General features: G+C 35.2%; 1 protein-coding gene across 1 annotated transcript in view; it reads left to right on the top strand.

Moving 5' to 3' along the window:
* LOC116777347 (FMRFamide receptor-like) overlaps window positions 1-19,668 on the top strand; it is a 35,076-nt gene extending 15,408 nt beyond the window's left edge. The window contains exon 3 of the mRNA XM_032670885.2: window positions 17,969-19,668. Within this exon, the coding sequence (XP_032526776.1) occupies window positions 18,007-19,290 (1,284 nt within the window). The 5' untranslated portion in view covers window positions 17,969-18,006 and the 3' untranslated portion in view covers window positions 19,291-19,668. The remainder of the gene's footprint in view (window positions 1-17,968) is intronic.
* The last annotated feature ends 206 nt before the right edge of the window (window positions 19,669-19,874 follow it).

The following is a 19,874-nucleotide window of genomic DNA, read 5'->3' as shown; positions in this document are numbered from 1 at the left end:
TTTATTGCTCGCGCCGAATCTATATTAAATACAAATCGGATAACAATACATTTTATTGAATTTATGCATCATTTGTTTACGTCTGTTAGGAAACATACAAAAAGATGTCTTAAAATCATTTCAATGTGTTGCCTTTATATACTATATGAACCTCAGCTGTATATGGAAATGTGCCGATATACCTTAATGAAACCTTTATTAACTCTCCCATCGACCTGGACGTGATCGAAATAGATACAGATAACACAGCGAACAAAACGAAGTGTTTATTATTTACGTTGGAAATTGAAATTCACCAATCTCATTTTGAAACGAAACGAAAAAAAGATATTTACGTTTGAAATGTGTACCTTTATATTATGTGCGCGTGTTAAGACCGACACGTTTGACGAGCTAATGACTCCATGAACATTCTTTGTGAAACACGTGCAGAAAAAAAACAGCTTTAACACATAGTGTTATTCCGGTTTAATAATTTCCTGAACACCGTTTTAGAAGCAACCTGAGATGTATACTATTCTAAACATATTAAGATGTCGTAGTTGTGCTGCTTTGCACACATATACAATATTTAAGAAAGTGTGATGACCGTGCCCTGATGCTATGTCGTCAACACTTCTTGGACCCAAAATTATCCGTAAAACTAAATACAAAATCCCATTCAAACTCCAATCGAATGGATGTATTTGTTACTACACTCGATGTATTTTGAAGACTTGTTTTTCGATAACTTTAATAACATATATTTTCTGTTGTTTTCTTTTATTGTCACGACAGTTTCATCTCGTGTGCCCGAGCACGCGGTTGCTGTTAAGGAATCGACTGCTGTTGCTGTAAGCTACTATAATGTTTTGGCTTTCAACACTGCATGTATTGTTTCTGTACGCATGTCGATATTAAGCTGACCCCTCGACAGCGGAGGAAGTGATCACAAGACAGAAGACTGAAGGCAGAAGGGTGGTGGAGGTCGCGAATGTAAACTTGTGCTTGTGTAGTCTTAGTAACATAATTGTTTTTCAAGGATTGCTTAAGATCCATGAAACTGATACGCATTTGAATAGAGTTTGTTTTAGGTACACAGGAGAAGAGATTACCTTAAAGTTGCATGCTGTGTCCAATGCAATATTTTATAAATCTTTACGTCTCGTAACCAGCTCAGAAATACGAGGATAAAAGGACGTCGAACATAACTGCTATAGTCACCATCTCCAATCCAGATAGCAAGAAGTGGTACAGCTCGAAAACAGATACGTTTAGGAGCATTTTCTTTGACTAGTTTTTAATATTTAAATATCTGAGTAATTAGTAAGTGACTAATAATTCCGACTCTTAGTAGTTTTTTTATAAAAATACGAAACAATCTACTCTCTAAAGATTTTTTTTTAAATCAGCGTTAAAAATCAATCAGTCTATAATTTATAATAGTAAAGAAAAATAAGTTACTGTTATATATTTATTTTTTTAAATTAAATGAATGTCGAGCTAACACTTCAATTAAATTCAAATAGGGAAAAAGGAAGGAGCACCCATGAACCCACCAGTGATAGAAGCCCGTTAAAGCATTTCCTAAACTCCAGCTCACATTCGCTGCTGTTCACGCTCATGACACGATACCTCGGGATGTGTTATAACGGACGTTGGTGAAATACGTACGGGGTGAGTCCGGGACGACTGGAGGCTGCTGGGATAAGGTTGACAGGGTGTCTCATATCTTATTAACAACCCATAACTGTCATGTCTACATCGAGTTTTATAATAATTAGTAACTAGCTAATCTTACTAAATAAGATAAATATTCATATGCAACAAAATCTACTCTAAATGCTGTTTACGGTGAATTTTAACCCCTTTTTTTAAAAAGAGTAATGAAATATACGATTTGAAAGCAAAGTCAGCATTTAATATTCAACAAAAACAATAGCTTGTGTTTTCGTCATATGGGGAGTAGGGTGTAGGGTGCAGGGTGTAGGGTGGAGGGTGTGGTGTGTGGGGGTGTTCCCTGTCAACTGTTGATAATTGATGAACTTGCAACCTCACCGACGATGCATTTCACGCTTCTAACAAACATTATTTATTGCGACGTATCTGTACGCAATTGTTTCAAACGAATTTAAAACTGAAAACGGACTTTTGTATGGAATATTATATGAAATATGCTTAGAACTTCTAAAGTCCTCTATGTTATCTTAGTGCTAAGACAAGCTTGATCTGCACTAATGATTTGAATCGTCTTTTATAATACTTATTTCACAGAGTATTTAAAAAAACTAGAAATGAAAGATTTACAAAAGCAAGCTTTGAGCTACGGCGAAAAGAAATAAGTAAAATAAAAGATGTAAATTTTTTGTAAAAATTAAACAATCTTAATTTATCATGTAAAATGTATAAACATCACCACAAATTATTGTTTATTACACTTCACAAATATATAAAGTAGCATAAACTAAACGGACGTATAATATCACTGAGATAGGATATTGTTGACATTAAGGAATTCATTCGAAAAGTGATCGTAGGTCGCAGACAGATTTCACACACGTTCTAACGTCGCTGCAGTTGTTATACTGCCACGTCCAGATGAGTCCAGATTTATACGAAGCTGATCAAAAGCTGTAACCACCTATATGAGGCAAGGTTTTTGTAAACTTTTTCAATGTGAACATCCTTATAAACGGTGGAGGCGATACATGTTCCTAGATTTCTAACCGACTTTCCGGGGTCAGAGTAGAATTGTCAAATACTATTGGAAGAATAGCGTCAAAGTCGATTTTAAATCATTGTTCAAAGTTCATATAAAGCATCGAGGTCCACGTGAGCAGTGCATGATCTATAATCAACAATATCCATTGTTTATAAGAATTTAAATGTATGGGAGGTGATTACATTCTATATAATAGTTACATTAATAAAATTACAATTCCCATACCATACGGACAGAGCTGAAAGGCGTTTTTGTTTTGTCTGGGGGAGTGGAGCATGCTTGTCGAAAAGATCTGTGAGAATTGAATGAAGCATTAAGTGATTACAGATGAACATGGCAATACACCAACCTCTCTTATCAACGCGGTCGCTACCTGTTACAGGTGTCTCATAAATTATGTCGGTTTCCAATGTTCACTACCTTAATTAAATATAATAATCATATCGTTGCTCAGTTTATTCTGTGTTTATAAACCAACGTTCATCGAGCTCTTTGAGTCTAGGCAAAAACATTCTTTTGATTTCGATGCAAAAAAAATTCGCACTGCATCATAAAATCTAATATGTATTAAAAAAAATTCTAGGACAGATTTTGGTCACGAATCTGTACAAATAGAAATCTGAAAGTTCAAGGTCCGGACTAAATACTAGATGTGGTAGGTGTTCAAAACAACCAAGTTCCTCGATCGTATTCGGTCGTTATAATAGTGGTTTAGCATTGTCTTGTTGTAAGAGAATCCGTTTTCACTTAACTAAACTTATATATTTCTCTAACAAAACCTCATCCATTCGCCTCAGCGGTCCCCTATATCCTTGGCATTGATAGTTCGACCTTCTGTGATGATTTCGAAGTACATTAAACTTTTATAAATCCAGCTAGTCCACAAAAGACTTTCCGCTCGAATAGACTTCTCCCAACGAAGGGTATTCATAGATGTTTTTTGTTTAAAGACTTGTTTTTCAAATTATGAGTTTTATGAATTAATTTTTCACCGTGTGGAACGTATGTTATAAAACGATTATCTTCAGAAGCTGTTTACAAGCTTCTACTGGATGTTTCGCTTGAATCTCGGTTATGTCTTGCCACACTGTTCGACAACTTTTATAGATCTTGCTAAATTATTATAAGGCGGGGATGAATAGTAGTTTTATAAATTACAAGAAAGACCTACAGAGTCAAAACAAAAAAAAAGAGATTATGAAAATAAAGCCATTATACTCTTCATAAAACTACAGGCTAGTCTTAACATGTTACGACAGGTTTAAATTGAGGCTTACAAATTCTCACAGATGAAAACCGACATCACTTAAGAGGCACCCTGTGTAGGTGAAAATTATACAATGCGTAAGAAGAAGAGGGTGAGGAAGGCTTGAGGAAAGTTTCAGTGATCAGAAGAGCGTGAACGTTATGGTTTCTATAATTAGATAAGAGGTTATTATAGTGAGCAATAATGATCTCAACCTTTACTATGACTATGAATATGATATTCAATGATCTGATATTCAATGATACTTTAACTATGAATATGATATTCAATGATCATATTCATAGTAACTAAAAGAAATATCTCAAAACTAAAATATACTGAGTATTTATAAATTATCCTTCACCCACCAGCGTCGTATAACAGACCACATAAGCATGTGCAGGCAATGCGGGTTGAACCAATTAGAAGTAATAATAATAAAACGAAACAGAGAAAAATAAAATAAAATAAACAATAGTTTTTAAACAGGAACAAGAAGAAAATACAACTCACAGGAGAAGATAACTCTACTGAAACAAATCTCTCATGCTATTTGATGGTTAGCGATGCTTGTCGTTAGGTTTCAATAATCGATACACCTGTATGTTCAATGTCTAACTTAAAACAAAAAACGAAAACATATTGAAATGAAACTAATATTTTTCGGAATACTACGAGTATTTTATTATTTTAAAAATAACATACTTCCGACGTTTCAGTTACCCTGCAGCAACCGTGATCGCAAAGAGTAGCATCGGCACAAGGGTGAAGGAACATATCTCAGACATTAAAAAATGGGCGCGCGTCGAAGTCAAGTCAGTCGGGCAGACGAGATGTGAATGTCTGTCAGTTGGTCTTGTTTTTTGTCATCTACCGCCAACGATTTTTTAATTTTCTGGCGTACCGCTCTGCAAAATAACCGAAACGTCGGGAGTATGTAGTTTTTAAAATAATAAAATACGCGCAGTGATTCGAAAAACATTAGTTTCATTTAAATGAATACTCGCGAAGGCTTAGATCACATTATGAAAACATGTGTAATAATTGTTAAAGTACTTATCTATAATTAAATAAATTTTACAAACTACGGGTGTTGCTGCAAAAACTTCTGTATGTAATTTTTTATTTAAAATTATTATGTTTTGCTTATAACCCAACATAAACTTAATGATAACCTTACATGAAACATGCTAAAGCAAATATAGAAGAAATGTTTATTTAGCATAACCCAAGTGTTGCTGTATTAGGACATTAAATATGCATCTCCACGACACCGCCTGAAGCTGCGTTTATTTAATCTGCATCACGAAATTACTTCGTAGAAACTCAAAGTGTATGACGTCACTGATGACGACATATTAGACGCAGCCGCTCCGCGACCCGAGGAAGCACTGATTACAATTTATAGTCTACACGTACAGCGAACAGCTTATAACAGATTTATGTATCCCGAGAGACTTTCACACCGACCAAATTAAACTTCCATAATTTTGAAACCAAGAAATTATGATTTAGGGTTTTCGTTGCTTGGAGAAAATCGAAGGAGAAATTGAAATCATAAAAGAGAAGTAAATTCCCGACCAATTTTATATAACAGAACTATTATGTATATTTAAATATAGATTATAAAAACAATATGCCTTCGATAACCAGCAGATTGTGTAGATCATCTCATAACTAACAAGTATTTACGTTATACAATAAAGCACATCTTTTTACTTTTAAAAACGTCTTGAGTTTTATGTAATTCTTATCATTGTAGGTTTGTGTTCATAAACGCCTACATTCTTCATTTATTTTCGCATATTATTCATATCGGACTTTACTCTGCCAGTGTTTTTCATAACAGATCATCACAAGTATGTTATTTGAATTCGTAGTTAAAAAGACGACTGGCAACGTTTCGCGTTCCCTGAAACAAAGAAACGAAACAAATCGCCTTCACTCACTAAGTATTATAAAATACCGCACTTAAACACGCTGTTCTGACGCCCCGAAACGAAAGCATAATAACTTTGCCTTCTTTAAACAAGTTAACAATAACTAGACTGATTCGATCACGAATAATGAAAAATGATCTTAGATTTGAAAAATAATAATAATTAATATACAATAAAATATAAAAAAATATAAAAACAATAATGTAGAAGTGTCATTAATAGATCGAGCGAGTGAAATATCACAAGTAATAAAGTTATACGGATGACATTGAAGAGGTCTTAATCGTGATTAAATTATATAATGGGGTCTTATCGACTCGGGACCTCACCCAAATAACAAGCCAGATTTCATTTTGCTATTTTCGTAATTGCCACCTCTAAAGCGATGCGTTTCGTTTTGTCTCTGCAATATATTTCATTATGACATATACCTACATACGCTACCGACTACGGAGATTTGAAGGCCGACAATTGTTCGCAAATGATTTTAAATTCAGGAAATCACTTTATAAAACCACTTTTTGTAGTTATAGTTGTAATGATTTTAAACAATTTTATCAATATATATTACTATCATTACATTTAACAATCCATCAGGTTGTTGTGTCAGAAGCACTCATTGAGTGAGTGAGTTGTTAAAATAAAATAAATGATCCTCGCATTAAATTAACAGTAGCGGGAAAGTACCAACAAGACACTTTATTTGACAAAATTTATACGCTTTGTAAATTTTTAGTCAAAGACAAAGTATAATGAGTGTTAAAGTTATGTCACTGAGAGGAAATTAAATTTGGAACTAATTTAGATTAGTAAGAGATTATATTTCTCTGTCATAATATAACTTAATATAGAATACATCACAATGTCTTATGGTTCGATGAACTTTTAAAGAGGTTTAGTTCAGAAAAGAAAAAAGGGAACCGGAAATACATTAAACATAAAATGGTAAAGGTTTCCCCTGACTCGGCGACCTTAGCGACCTTTCAACTCCCCACTATTCACTAGAAGTCACATTTAGTTGTTTTTAAATATGACATTCTTTCAAAATAGTGTTTAAATAAATAACTTTTATTTGTCTTTTTTCTCCTCTTTGTAGTGACACTTCTCCAAACAATAATTACGGGGAATGAATGTTTTAAATATTTTACTGGCTTTTAATTTTTATGAACATCCGGACGCGCGGGTTTAAGTACATGTAAAATTTTCTTTTGGTAGAAGTTTATTATAAGTTAGAAGCTGAAAACTTTATGTATATAATAAATAAAAACTCTATAAAAAATAATAAACACACAAGAATACCAAAGAATGATTTTATTTTAAATTCAATTTTGCTAAAGTATACGGGTACATATAGGAACATTAGTGAGGTCGCTCTTTATGAAGGTTGGGAAACAGAAAGCTTGAGCCTGAAACTGTAGAAGACGTAACGACTGTGGGAAACCTCATTACAATATTTTGTACAAAATACTTTGGTGTACGAGTGTGAAGAGCACACTACTGAGGTATATAGGAAATAAGTTTTGATAGTTACAATGAAACTGGCATTTAATAATATATTAATAAGAAATACAAGCAAAAAAAGTTTTATAGTAAATGTAGTAGTAGCTTCAAACATAAAATAACTGAAAAATCGTGAGTGTGATTAGTTTGTAATAAGTGAAGTGCAACCCACAGTATGTAGGTCGTTACTTATATTCCAAGCAATATTAGAGGAAGCCGCGCCCTGCAGAGTATGGACTGAAACATACGCAGGTTCAATGACCAAGCGGTTTTATATAAAGTATGTCAGACCACGAACATCAGTCAAAGAATTTATATTAACCTTAGACTCAGTTTGATGACGAGCGGCGTGTGAGGCCGTCAGGAGCTGGTGGAACACGGCGCCGGCTCTACCCTGGTGAGATCCGAATGATCTGTTAGTATCGTAGCCCTTATGATATTTCTTATATCCAGGCCACCTCGATAAGATAACTTAATGACTTCTTCGACACTTCTTATGAACCAGTTTCATATTTTTATAACCTAAGAAGCAAATCTTCTTGTCTTAACTTTCGTAATATTCGTTCCCAGAGTGTTTTTAATAAATTAAATTCCCTACATTTTCACAAACAGCTTTACGTCTCGGCGGGTTGCATTAAATAGTCATCCTTTACAATGACAGTAAGAAGTGAGTCAGTGAGTCAGTTGTAAGGAAAGCCGGGCGTTTCACTCGCACCAGATGTGTTTCTGTAACAGAGAATAAACGTTTTATTGAAGTTGAGTAACTTAAATAAAACGGGAAGGATCCGAGTTTAAAGGAGAATCATTTATTTAATTCCAAACACACACCCGGCCCCTCAGTGGATCAACAACTTTCACTCCCGTCTCTTCCTTTGCCTTTGTCAATAAGATAACTCCAAAGTTACTTACGGGCCGACTGCCAACGGCTTAAATTATGATATTACAACCCAGTTATATAAAAATGTGGTTCTGGAAAACAAATATGATGGGAAAATTAAACAATTTAAACGTTATATTATATTTGTTTCGCGCGATTATTAGACATACTAAGTAAATTACATGTATTCTCAGCATGATAAGCAACACTCTGCTCACGTTTGTATTCCTTTCAACTGAAAAATGTTTGTTGTTGTTGTTGTGTCTGTTTTACACGATCAGACAAATCTACAAAGTTACGTCACGAATGATACAGCTCTCTGTAGTATTCAGTCAGTTGAGGAACGAGTTCATATACCTAAGCATTATAATATTTTAACTACTAGTGTTGAGAAGGTCTTGACGGACTCCTATTGATGACGAGAAAACTTTAAGAAAAGCCAGTTTCAATATTATTAAAGAGAGAATAAAATACGTTTTCAAGATAATTCTATACGTGTGTCTGTCTGGAACGATGTTCTTAGTACGCCTCGAAGGTGTGGAGAGGAAATTAATATCAATCAACGATGTCCGTTGAAGCTTACAAGCCCTGCATTCAATAAGAGTTGAAGGCTAGTCCTGTTAAAAATACTCATACATTTCTCCAACGAGGTGTTCATAATACCTGTCTCAGCTTGTATATTGAATAGATTAATAATTTTATAGTCCTTAGAATGCAAATATTAATTGTAGCTGGAATATTGTCTCATAATTACTTGGAATTCATCAACACAATAAAATACTTTACGTATTAATTTTCTATTTGAGCTGTCACAATAATATCCTTTTAAAATTCACAGAAAAAGTAGTCCGATCTTATCCAAAGGAGATAAAAAGCTGAAATAAACGTTACAATAAAATTTTCTTCACCCTCGTGGAGTTCAGTTTCCATTATGTACATTAAGATCCGAATGCTCGAATACGATCCGCCTATTATCAAGGGAAGCGGACTGCCTTGTGCCTGGCGTGTGATTAGTTTAATTACGTTACCACCATCACATGAGTCTGCTGACCTCGCTGAGATGAGCTTGACTCACGGGGGTAGGTGGAATGAGAGGAGCGATGGTGGCAAGTGATATGATCAGACCAATGAAGAGAAGAAAAGGGCGACTAATGTCGTTGTTGATAATAAAAACTATTTGAAAATGTGCAAGAGAAAGTTGAAATTGTCTGATAGCAATAAAGAATAATTATTAATATTTCCTCCAAATCGGAAGTAGAGGCTTCAGTAGCGAACGTCGATAACTACGATGTCTATTATATCGGTCACCACACGCCACATACCGCACGTCACTCGCCACAAATTACGTGCCACATTAAATTTCTGTATTTTATTGATAATTTCCATCAAAAATTAATGATAAGTAAATATGTTTAACAACTTCCCCAGTGACACCAAAATTAACTTAACAACATTGGTTTTTATAATAGAATTGTTGATGTATTAAAACAATTTAAAAGGTATGAATTCAAACAAAGTATCTTAAGTGACGTCCAAGACACTTTATAATATACTCGTATCTGTAGGAATATAATCAATATACATATAATAAGACGGTAAAAATCGAATGTCTGTACATTAAATATTTTTCCAAAAAACTGATAGGAGGCAATTAAAGAAGAGTCAAGACACCAAAAAAACAATTTTTGTAATTTTTGTCAGTCTGTCTGTCTGTTACGTTATAACTTCAAAACTACTCAACGGATTTGAACGCGGTTTTCACAGTTAGACTACATATAATTTAAAGTATTGTCAAAACTTTTTTTTCGTCAAAATTGGTTAAGGGAAAAAGTAGTTATGGTCAATTTTAAGTTTGATATATATATGGTATTGCGATAAGCGACCAACACGCGGGTGAAGCCGCGTGCAACAGCTAGTGTAGAATAAATATTTTAATACCAGAAAATAAATGAGAACCATAACATTATAGAAGCGGTGTTACAAAACCCTCACCTTACAAGTAAACAGTAAAATAGATGGGGCGAGTGAGATGAAACGGGTTTTAAAAGGGATTCAATGATTTGCGATGAATCAATTAAATGAAGAAAGACGTCGCGTCGGAAAGATAATGAATTTAATATTTGGACTACGAACAGACAATGTTTAACTACGGAAATAAAACAGAGAGTGCACTCGACAGAGAAATGGATTCCGTCAATGAAGTGATTTGTTTGAAACATATTCATCGTTGTCGTTATACCTGCTTGTTCACCGACACAAACGTTTAAAGGTTTTTTCTGCACGTACCATATTCGCACACAAAAAGAATATTTGTCTTATTCTTATGTTATTCATAGAAATAGACAATTTTATTTTTAGTTTAAATCACTATGATGTTATTTAAAGATGCTTATTGTAGATTTAAAGGGATGTTAGTTCGTCTAATAATTGACATTGTGGTTTAATTACTTTAACACGATCAACTAAACAAGTTTCAAATCAAAATGCCGATAAAACGTTTTTCTTTTCTTTTCTTTCCGTCGTTTCATTAACTCTCATTAATATTATATTAATAAGGAAAGTTCGCTCCATCCGTGAGATTACGCTTGAAAGTATTTAACTTTATCAAATTCTATATATAATTATCATTTATAATTTAATCGATCTTATTAGCCTTGACTTCTTTACTACACAAGCCGTGGCAGAGAGGTGATCATCTTGAATACACTATTACAATATGATATTTTTAACACATTATAAAACTGCAACATCTTCAGAGCAGCGCCAGCTGTTTATAAGCGATCGTAACATTTCTAAAGAGCTCAGTGAGCGCGGTCACGGATGACTAACACTTTACTGATTTAAAATTAACATATATCTTTACTAGTTGGGATATATATGTTTTACGATTTTTCATTTACTTTTTAATTTTGCTAAACGTATTATCACTCAATGTAACTAAATCTTCGGTTACTAAGCGTTTTTATTATTTTGTATCTACATACAGGTTCCCTACGTTTCGGCTCTTCAGAGCGACCGTGATCAGACGGGTCAGCGGACAGAGGAGGCGAAAGTGTCTGTGGAGGAACCGACTCGTCGGCATTAAGTGGATATAAAATAATAAATAACGGCTGATGCCCGAAAAACTTAGATGTCAATGTCATCTCTTCTTTACTAATATCGATCAAAATGAATTACAAGCAACGTTACAAACAGAACGACCAGCTGGTTAATATTGATGCTTTACTATTGAAATCACTTCCAGAGAGAGGATATGCTGCGACCTGAGAGACGACTAGTGACACTTATTATACATAATATATGTTAAAACATAGAGAACTGTGAAAGTGAGATCGTTTCAGTAAAAACTATTTTTAATAAAATGATTTAACAAGTGTTAGCTCCAGGCAACTTCAAAAGAATGTTGAGTCTGATAAGGAATGATCCTAGTAAGAACGAGTTATACGAACATGTCCTCCGCTAGATTAGTGACTTCACTTAGTATAAACTAGCCATATGTTGTAACAGAGAGATCTACTCGTATGTGTGTATGTACTAGAGATTATTTGACCTTAATAATTATTAGGTGTTTCTACAATCATTTCCATCACGAACAATGTGTATCTACAATATAACAGTGTATATAAGGAGTGCATATAGTCTGCGGATGTAGAGTGTTCGAGTAATATAACATTAAATTCCACATTATCTTTAAACGTAATGTATTGTATGAAACTACCTTACTGTTTTTATTTCCCTAAATAAATGTTATGTAGATGGCGCTAGCAGCTTCAATGACGGATGCAACATGGAAATAACTTAAGGCTGTCATCAATTACTATAACAACTTATTGGTCGTCGTTACTATTGTTAAAAGTAAAACGAAATCAAAGACTGTTTAAAAGGAGAATAGAACTATGTTTGAATTCTGGTATAAATATGACGTCTGGACGCACGACAGCGGACTGTAGAGTTCAGCGAGTGCGGATCATAAAGAATGTGATTATGAAGAACCTTCGAGAAATACAAGAACATTTAGAAGAATTGAAGTTTCATTTTAAAATATCTGGAACGTACTGAAACAAGTGACATTAGTGACGTCAGCGAGGCTAGCGTCCTCTCTGTTTAAACAATGAATTTGTAATAAATCCGATATATATATGTGTTTGGTAGACTTATTTGGTGAACTGATGAAAGTGTTTTCTAATTAGCTTATCTATTACAAAAGTGCCATTAAATAAAGACAGTCACTTTTAGAGGCTGATCTTTATCGTGTCTCTTGGAAACGCATTTCGTCGAACATGTGACAAATGACCTCGTCTCGACCGGGCCTTTGACTCGGTTTTAATCAAGACGGATGATACGTCCCAGACAGTTAATTATTACAGTAACTCACACACCACGTCGGACGGCACACGACACAACACATCCCCAGCCTCGGTCACGGCAGGGACCTAGCGTTCTCACTCCTGGGTAGGCACGAAAGAAAATGGAAAGTATCGTTCACACATGTCAGTAGTTTTTGACTAAAAATAAAATAGCCGTTACTAAAGATATTTATAACACGATATTTTAAATTGTTATCATAAATAAATATATATAATACAAACATAACTATTCCTCGTGTCATATTTGAAATATATTAAAAACTCGGAATGTCTGCTAGAAACGTTAAGAGTTCTGGAAGTGAGATAAAATAAAAAAATACTAACATCGCAACATCACCCTCGGGATGATAAGTTATTTTAATTAAATGTATTAACTTCCAGTTGTATATTCATGTTATACGGACTAGACCGTGATATGAAATTCTTAACATAACCTAGTGCAGGTTTGTATAACTTTTCAATAATAAATATAGTTTAGTATTTCCACGAGTTATTTTCGTGGGAATATTATTTCGTCGCGAATGCTATTAACCCGAGCTTATGAGTTAATTTCTTCATGTTAAGCTGTCAAAGTTCTTAGACTCATATTATCCTTGTATTGGCTAGGATTACGAGTTGCAAAACGTGTCACTTATGTCAGTGGACCGACGAGTCGGACTCCACGGTCTCCTTCGATCATTTTTTTTTTATTATATGGCCTTCATCCGTGCAAAGACGTGCACAGTATATTCTGCCAGTGTCATGTAGAATGGAGGAGGCTTCCTTCGATCATTGTATTTGTAAGTCGATCTAAGTTGACGCGACATTTCTAATGTAATGTTCACAGTCATATGAACAATGGAAAATATACTTCACACATATAAATATTCAATGTGTCGTAAGGGTGAAGACCGAAATAAGATACTATGTTCTTCCAGGGGGAGTTACGGCTGGTTCCCTAGAAAAACGAAATATATTTACATACAAAAATACTTATACCTGTGTCATTTCCAATAATATAATAAATAAAAGTTGAAACACAACTTATTTAGAGCGACATCTGAATTCTGTAAGAGTAAAAAAACTTGACTGAACCAAAAAGTTTTTATTAACTTAGACTAGAATTTTATATCAAAGCGTAATTAAGTAAAAAGTAAAGGATTTCCCTAAAGCAGATACATTCCAAAACATTATTTTTTTTGGTAAATTTTATGTGCTTAAATTCTTAAAACCAGCAAGAAGTTCTGTTTTATTAACGTAGTAAATAACAATTGAATATAAGCGCTAAACACAATGGAAGTGTAATGCAATCAGAGTCAACATGTTGCCATCCAACTTGTGATATTTGTCTACGAATACTTTCCTCGTTATAAATCTAATATGCGGAGTTAAAAATGATAATGAGATGTATAGAAAACTATAACGGATTAAAAAATATTTAAATACAAAAATACAAAAATTATTACCCGAACCGATTTGGTACCAACATTCCCGGGCATACACTTGATACAATAAGGACTTACTGATACTATTTTGTTTATTCTCAATCGGATATCTTTTTTTTGTGCCAAAGTACCGAAGTAACGCTGAGCTAGTTTTACTGAAAAGTTTTTAAAATGAAGATAATTAAGACTATCTACAGACCATGTTCGTGTATCATGTTTACCTTGTTTTTGAGGTGGTAGAGCCTAGCTGTGGTCAAGTTACTACAGCTCCAACATGGGTTTCGCCCGATGAGTGAGAGAGATTCTCACCCGTTCCTGCCATTTCCTTATTCCCACCCCTCCCTTGTCCTCAACAATCAAGGTTGGCAACGCATTCGCAACGTCTATGTTGCGGATGTCCATGGGCGGCGCTCACTACTGCCTATCATGTAGGCCGTCTGCTCGTTTGCCACTTCTCTCATAAAAAAAAAATCATATAAATTGAATACATATTTTAAGATCGATGTCAAACAATGTATCACGTTTCCTAGACGTGGTGTTTTGCTTTGTTAATCGTATGAATCTCACACCATTGGTGTTTCATTCGTTACCCGCCAATCTCATCTACATTTAAATTGAATCGAGGCGGTGTGGTGTTGCGAATATCGGTGTGGTCAAGTGTGGCGTTGCGTGACGTGACGTGACGTGACCTGGCGTGATGTGTGTATTCTTCGCGTCACGTCACGTAAGCGTCACCGGTAATCAACGTATGACGTGTCACGTGTCAGTAACACCTCACTCCTAACGTAAAGTATTCCCAAGAGAGTCAACTTCTTAAAGCATATTTTACTCGCACAACTTTAACTTTCTTAACAAAATAAGCTAGCGGTTTGTATTATTACAGTACTTTTAAATCAATTCGTAAATGGCCATCTTACGCTGGTTTTAAACTCTCAGGAACGTACGTGATGTTTAACAAACTGCTATAGACTTCCCACTGTTTTGTAATTTAAGTAACATTTCTCTCCAGATTTCTGTCGGTTTCCGATCTGGTCTTCCCTGAGACGAATGTTTATGCGCTTATTGGACTTCGGTTCAATATATTCTTATATGAGACTATAAATCGATCTGCACTTTCATTCGACAGCATGTACTGACCATAACAAAATATTTTATGTTTGGACACATTCATTGATTTAACTTCAATTTAAGGTGTTTTCTTTACAGAGGTGTTATTAGTTGTATTATGTATTATTAGATAAATAATCACTTCTTTGAGTAACACTTACTGTATTCAGAACGACCATAAAATCTTCTTCTTTATTATAAAGTTTAATCTACATTTAACTTGAAACATTTTCAATTTAATATTAAAACTATTCAAAGAAACACTCTGCTAACTAATGATCGTCAGCTTAAAGAAAAACCGCTTCCTTTTAAATCATATTTTAGTCACAATTTTTAAGCAATAGTACTAAAAAAGTCCTTTCATTATTCTCGCTTGTAAAAATTCCAGAAGGCGGAATGGCAAAATGAATTTGAAGGGTCTAATGTCAAATTTAGTGAACTTTAAGTAAATATAATTTACATTATTAAATTAAAAAAGATTGTAAAGGAGACTACTGTCAGTAGTTGAAAGAACACAGAGTAGCTTTTCATTTCCCGTGATAAGTAGGCGACTCGTGATGTGACTTTCTCCTCAAGTACAGCGGTTACTGAATTGTTAGACCATTAGAGCGGTCTTTTACCGTCACACTGAGGTCCACAATCCCCGTCGTCGGGACCCTCTCACAGTTTATGACCTCTTTGTGTATCTCTCGGCTCATCCCTTGAAACTAATCAAGTTTAATCGTGTAATGTAAGTAACCCGCCACGAGTATCCGGAGCTAAGGTTGATTCCACAATGATTCGGAATATTTTTTTTTGTTTTTTGTTTGTTTGTTTGATTGTTTGTTTGTTCGTTTTGTTGATTCAGAATATTTTTTTTGTTGTTAAGTCTTTAAATATAACATATCAAACATGTTGAGACACGATTACTGTGATAGTATTCATACGCTCAGACACACACACACACACACACACACACACACACACACACACACACACACACACACACACGCGCGCACACACACACACACACCTTAATACAACACGGACCAACTATGTTTAAAGCTAAGATTACTCTGTTTTGTCAAAATCAGTTTGTTTAGCGTTTCCCAACAAATAAATATAACTTCAAGAAAGTGAAAAATTCAACCAAGTCTACTTTTTTACAAGTTAAAAGGTCTTGCTTCTATTTACGCAATCGTCAGTCGTTAAAGGCGCTTTATAGTTGTAAACCGCTATCGTAACACCGACTATTCACGCTACGAATGTCTACGCATCGTAGCTCGTGGCTCGTAGCACGCTACGTTCGTCAAGGCCAACCCTGTAAGGCTATTTGATACCTGAATATAAAGCCTCTAATTACACATTTTAAACTTTATTTTAACAAAATTTCCTCGTCACAGTAATTTCTATGTCATTTTCTTATACCTGTGAAAATAAAACTTTCCGCAACTTAATTTTTACGAATATTATGTTTCAAATGGAAACACATATGATTTTGCTTCATTAATTATCTCTTGATCATCATCATCATCATCATCATCATCATCAGCCTATCAGAGCCCACTGCTGAACAAAGGCCTCTTCTCTCACTGAGAAGGTTAGAGCATTAATCACCACGCTTGCTCAAAACGGGTTGGCGATTTCAATCTTATAATTTTAAATTATAAGACCAGGTTTCCTCACGATGTTTTCCTTCACCGTCCGTCAGTGGTGTCTAACTACTCTTAGAAAGCACATATGACTCGGAAAAGATCACATTGGTACTTGTCAGGTTTCGAACCCTTGTCTTCACGAATGAGAGGCGGGCCCTTAACCTCCAGGCCACCACGACTATCTCTCTTGATATCTCAACCAAAATTGACAGCAAATGAAGAAGAAGTAATATAGTTCACAAGTAAATGAAACTAATATTACTCGGGTTACTACGTGTATTTTTTTATTTTAAAAAACTACATACACCAGACGTTTCGATTACTTTGCCAATCAAAATAACCAAAACATAGGGAGTATGCAGTTTTTAAAATAATAAAATATTTTTAGTAATCCCAAAAATATTAGTTTCATTTAAGTGAATACTCGCGAATGTCTTAGAGGTCATTAGCTCCCAAGTGTTGTGAATATAATCCATAAACTAACAAGACACATACATTAAATATGGAACCAAATAATAAAACATCCTTGTTAATGACAGTTCACTTCACACCGGTTACCAAGAGTCATGTTTGAGAGAAAAGCCGACGGTTTCAATATGAAGGTTTTCCTCCGATCTCAGACTGTTGTTTGTTCTTTATATATTAAAAATAGACTCTTTAACTTCTAAGACTAAATTTATTTTAAACATGGTATTAATTGGTTATTTTATTATAAATTAAAAGGAGTTTTTCTCATTATTCTAATATTTAGTCTCGACCCAAAAGAGATAATAAATAATATAAAGGATAATTTTATAGAAAAATAAAGTAAAGTTTCAGTAAAGCTTAGGATTTTTAATATGTGAGTTATTTTCTTTCCAGCAACGGAAATAACTTTCCTTTTGTATGATAATTGAAAACTAAAAAAGTTGTCTTCAAACATTTATAATTTATACTTATAACGTGATTACATCATTTATTGTATAAAAACCTTGTTGCGAATTAACTTACGAACAAAAAAGTACGTTAAATTAGAATTTATATGTTTTAAATATACATCTATCTTTTGTTTCATAAAACACACGTAAATTATTCGAAAGATTTCTCGATCACTTCGAGAAAGTAAGATGGTACTGTGACCATCACGAAGCTCGTCCATATATTTTATTAATATAAAACATGTTTGTTTACAGATGGGCTCGACAGCGTTGGCGAGGTAGGATGGTGGTCGATGGTGGCACGGGCCACTGGGGTCATGAACAGCTCGGCGCCTTTGGAGTGCGACACGGACGTGGACATATCCGCATCCGACAAACTATTCCGCTTCGTGGTACATGGAGTGCTCCTCAATGCGATCGGTGCGGGTGGTCTTCTCGGCAACGGTCTCTCCGTGTTGGTACTCTCGAGACCTCAGATGAGATCCTCCATCAACTGCCTGCTAGTGGGACTGGCGGCCTGCGACACCGTCCTCATTTTCACATCGATAATGCTCTTCGGCCTCACCGCGATATATCCGTACACCGGCGCCATGCGGTACTATTACTACCACGTGTCCCCTCATCTCACACCGTATGCCTATCCACTAGCGAACGTTGCTCAAACGATGTCGGTGTATCTGACTCTAATTGTGACCATAGAGCGGTGGGTAGCCGTCTGCCATCCTTTTCGAGCGAAGGCACTCTGTACGTCTTCTCGAGCTCGCTGGTACGTATTGGGAACGGCAACCTTCGCTTTCGCCTACAATGCCCCAAAATTTTTCGAGGCCGAGGTTATAGCGGAAGGCAATCCCGAGAGCGGCGAAGTTATATATTGCGTGAGAGCAGACATGAACTTCCGCACCGATAGATATGTGGTGGTTTATATCCATTGGATGTATTTAGTAGTCATGTACATAGTACCTTTTTCTGCCCTAGCGGCTTTAAACGCCTGTATCGTCAAACAAGTACGCCGGGCCCAAGCGGAGCGAGCTCGTTTGTCTCGTGTTCAACGACGAGAGCTCGGGCTGGCCACAATGCTGCTTGTGGTAGTGTTGGTGTTCTTTCTCTGTAACCTGTTACCGCTCGTTACGAATGCTTTTGAAGTATTTCTCGGAGACGCCTTCGAAAATCTGGATCCACTGGTGAAAACAAGCAACCTTTTAGTAACGATAAATAGTAGTGTCAACTTTGTGATATACGTTATATTCGGCGAGAAATTTAAACGGGTGTTTCTAAAAATATTTTGCGCGGGAAGAATACGCCCGCGGGGTTTGAGAGATTCTCCGGAACACACGCGAGACGATTCGTTTGCATCGTGTGGAGAGCGGATGTCGCTGCGTCTGGCACGGAACGGAACATTACGGCGCTCAGATCTCCGCAGCACGCGCACCGGTCCCGGTCGACAGCGTCGCGCAGCTTCACCAGCACCCACCGTCTACTACCCGGCACCGACACCCTCAACCGACATCTCAATCGCCTCATCCGAAGCACCGCCATCCGTTCTGAGATGGAACGGAAATTCCAGACACCACTTTTAATTTACCTTCGCAGATTATACTTTTTGCTCACTCTGAACGCTTAAACGAGTCGACTACCTCTTTTAGAAATATATATTCCTGTGGGATGACGATACATTGATGCTCGCAGCAAATCTCAACGTGTTTATAAAAAGACAATCTTATAAAGATTATATTAAACTAGGTCTTCTGAATTAAACTTCGTAGACATAATAATTGTTAAGTATAAATAAAAAAATATTCTAGTTATATCTAAAGCAGGACGTACTTAAAGTGATGTACGAAGAGATAAGCTTCATTCAACCCGAACCTTTGTCCTAGGAAACATGATCTGTGCCGTGATGTATAAAATGCATGTAGCCATATTATTAAGTAAATAAAGATAATTTCAAATAATAATATTTATGTTATTTATATAAAAATATATTATCAAAAATCAAAAATAAATACACCAGATGAATATTTGTAATTTGTCATTGTTGCGATTATATTTTTCGTTTATTTCCAGCAGATACTACTAAGATTTTTTCTTAAAGACCTGAATTATTGAACTCACTGCAGTTATTTGTATATTTTTAATGAATCTGTTACATTGAAACGTATGA

Source organism: Danaus plexippus, assembly GCF_018135715.1.
Source record: "Danaus plexippus chromosome 3 unlocalized genomic scaffold, MEX_DaPlex mxdp_34, whole genome shotgun sequence".
In the NCBI taxonomy this organism is placed as follows: Eukaryota; Metazoa; Arthropoda; class Insecta; order Lepidoptera; family Nymphalidae; genus Danaus; species Danaus plexippus.
The sequence above is the reverse complement of the archived record's forward strand: the minus strand, read 5'-3'. Positions and strand labels throughout refer to the sequence as shown.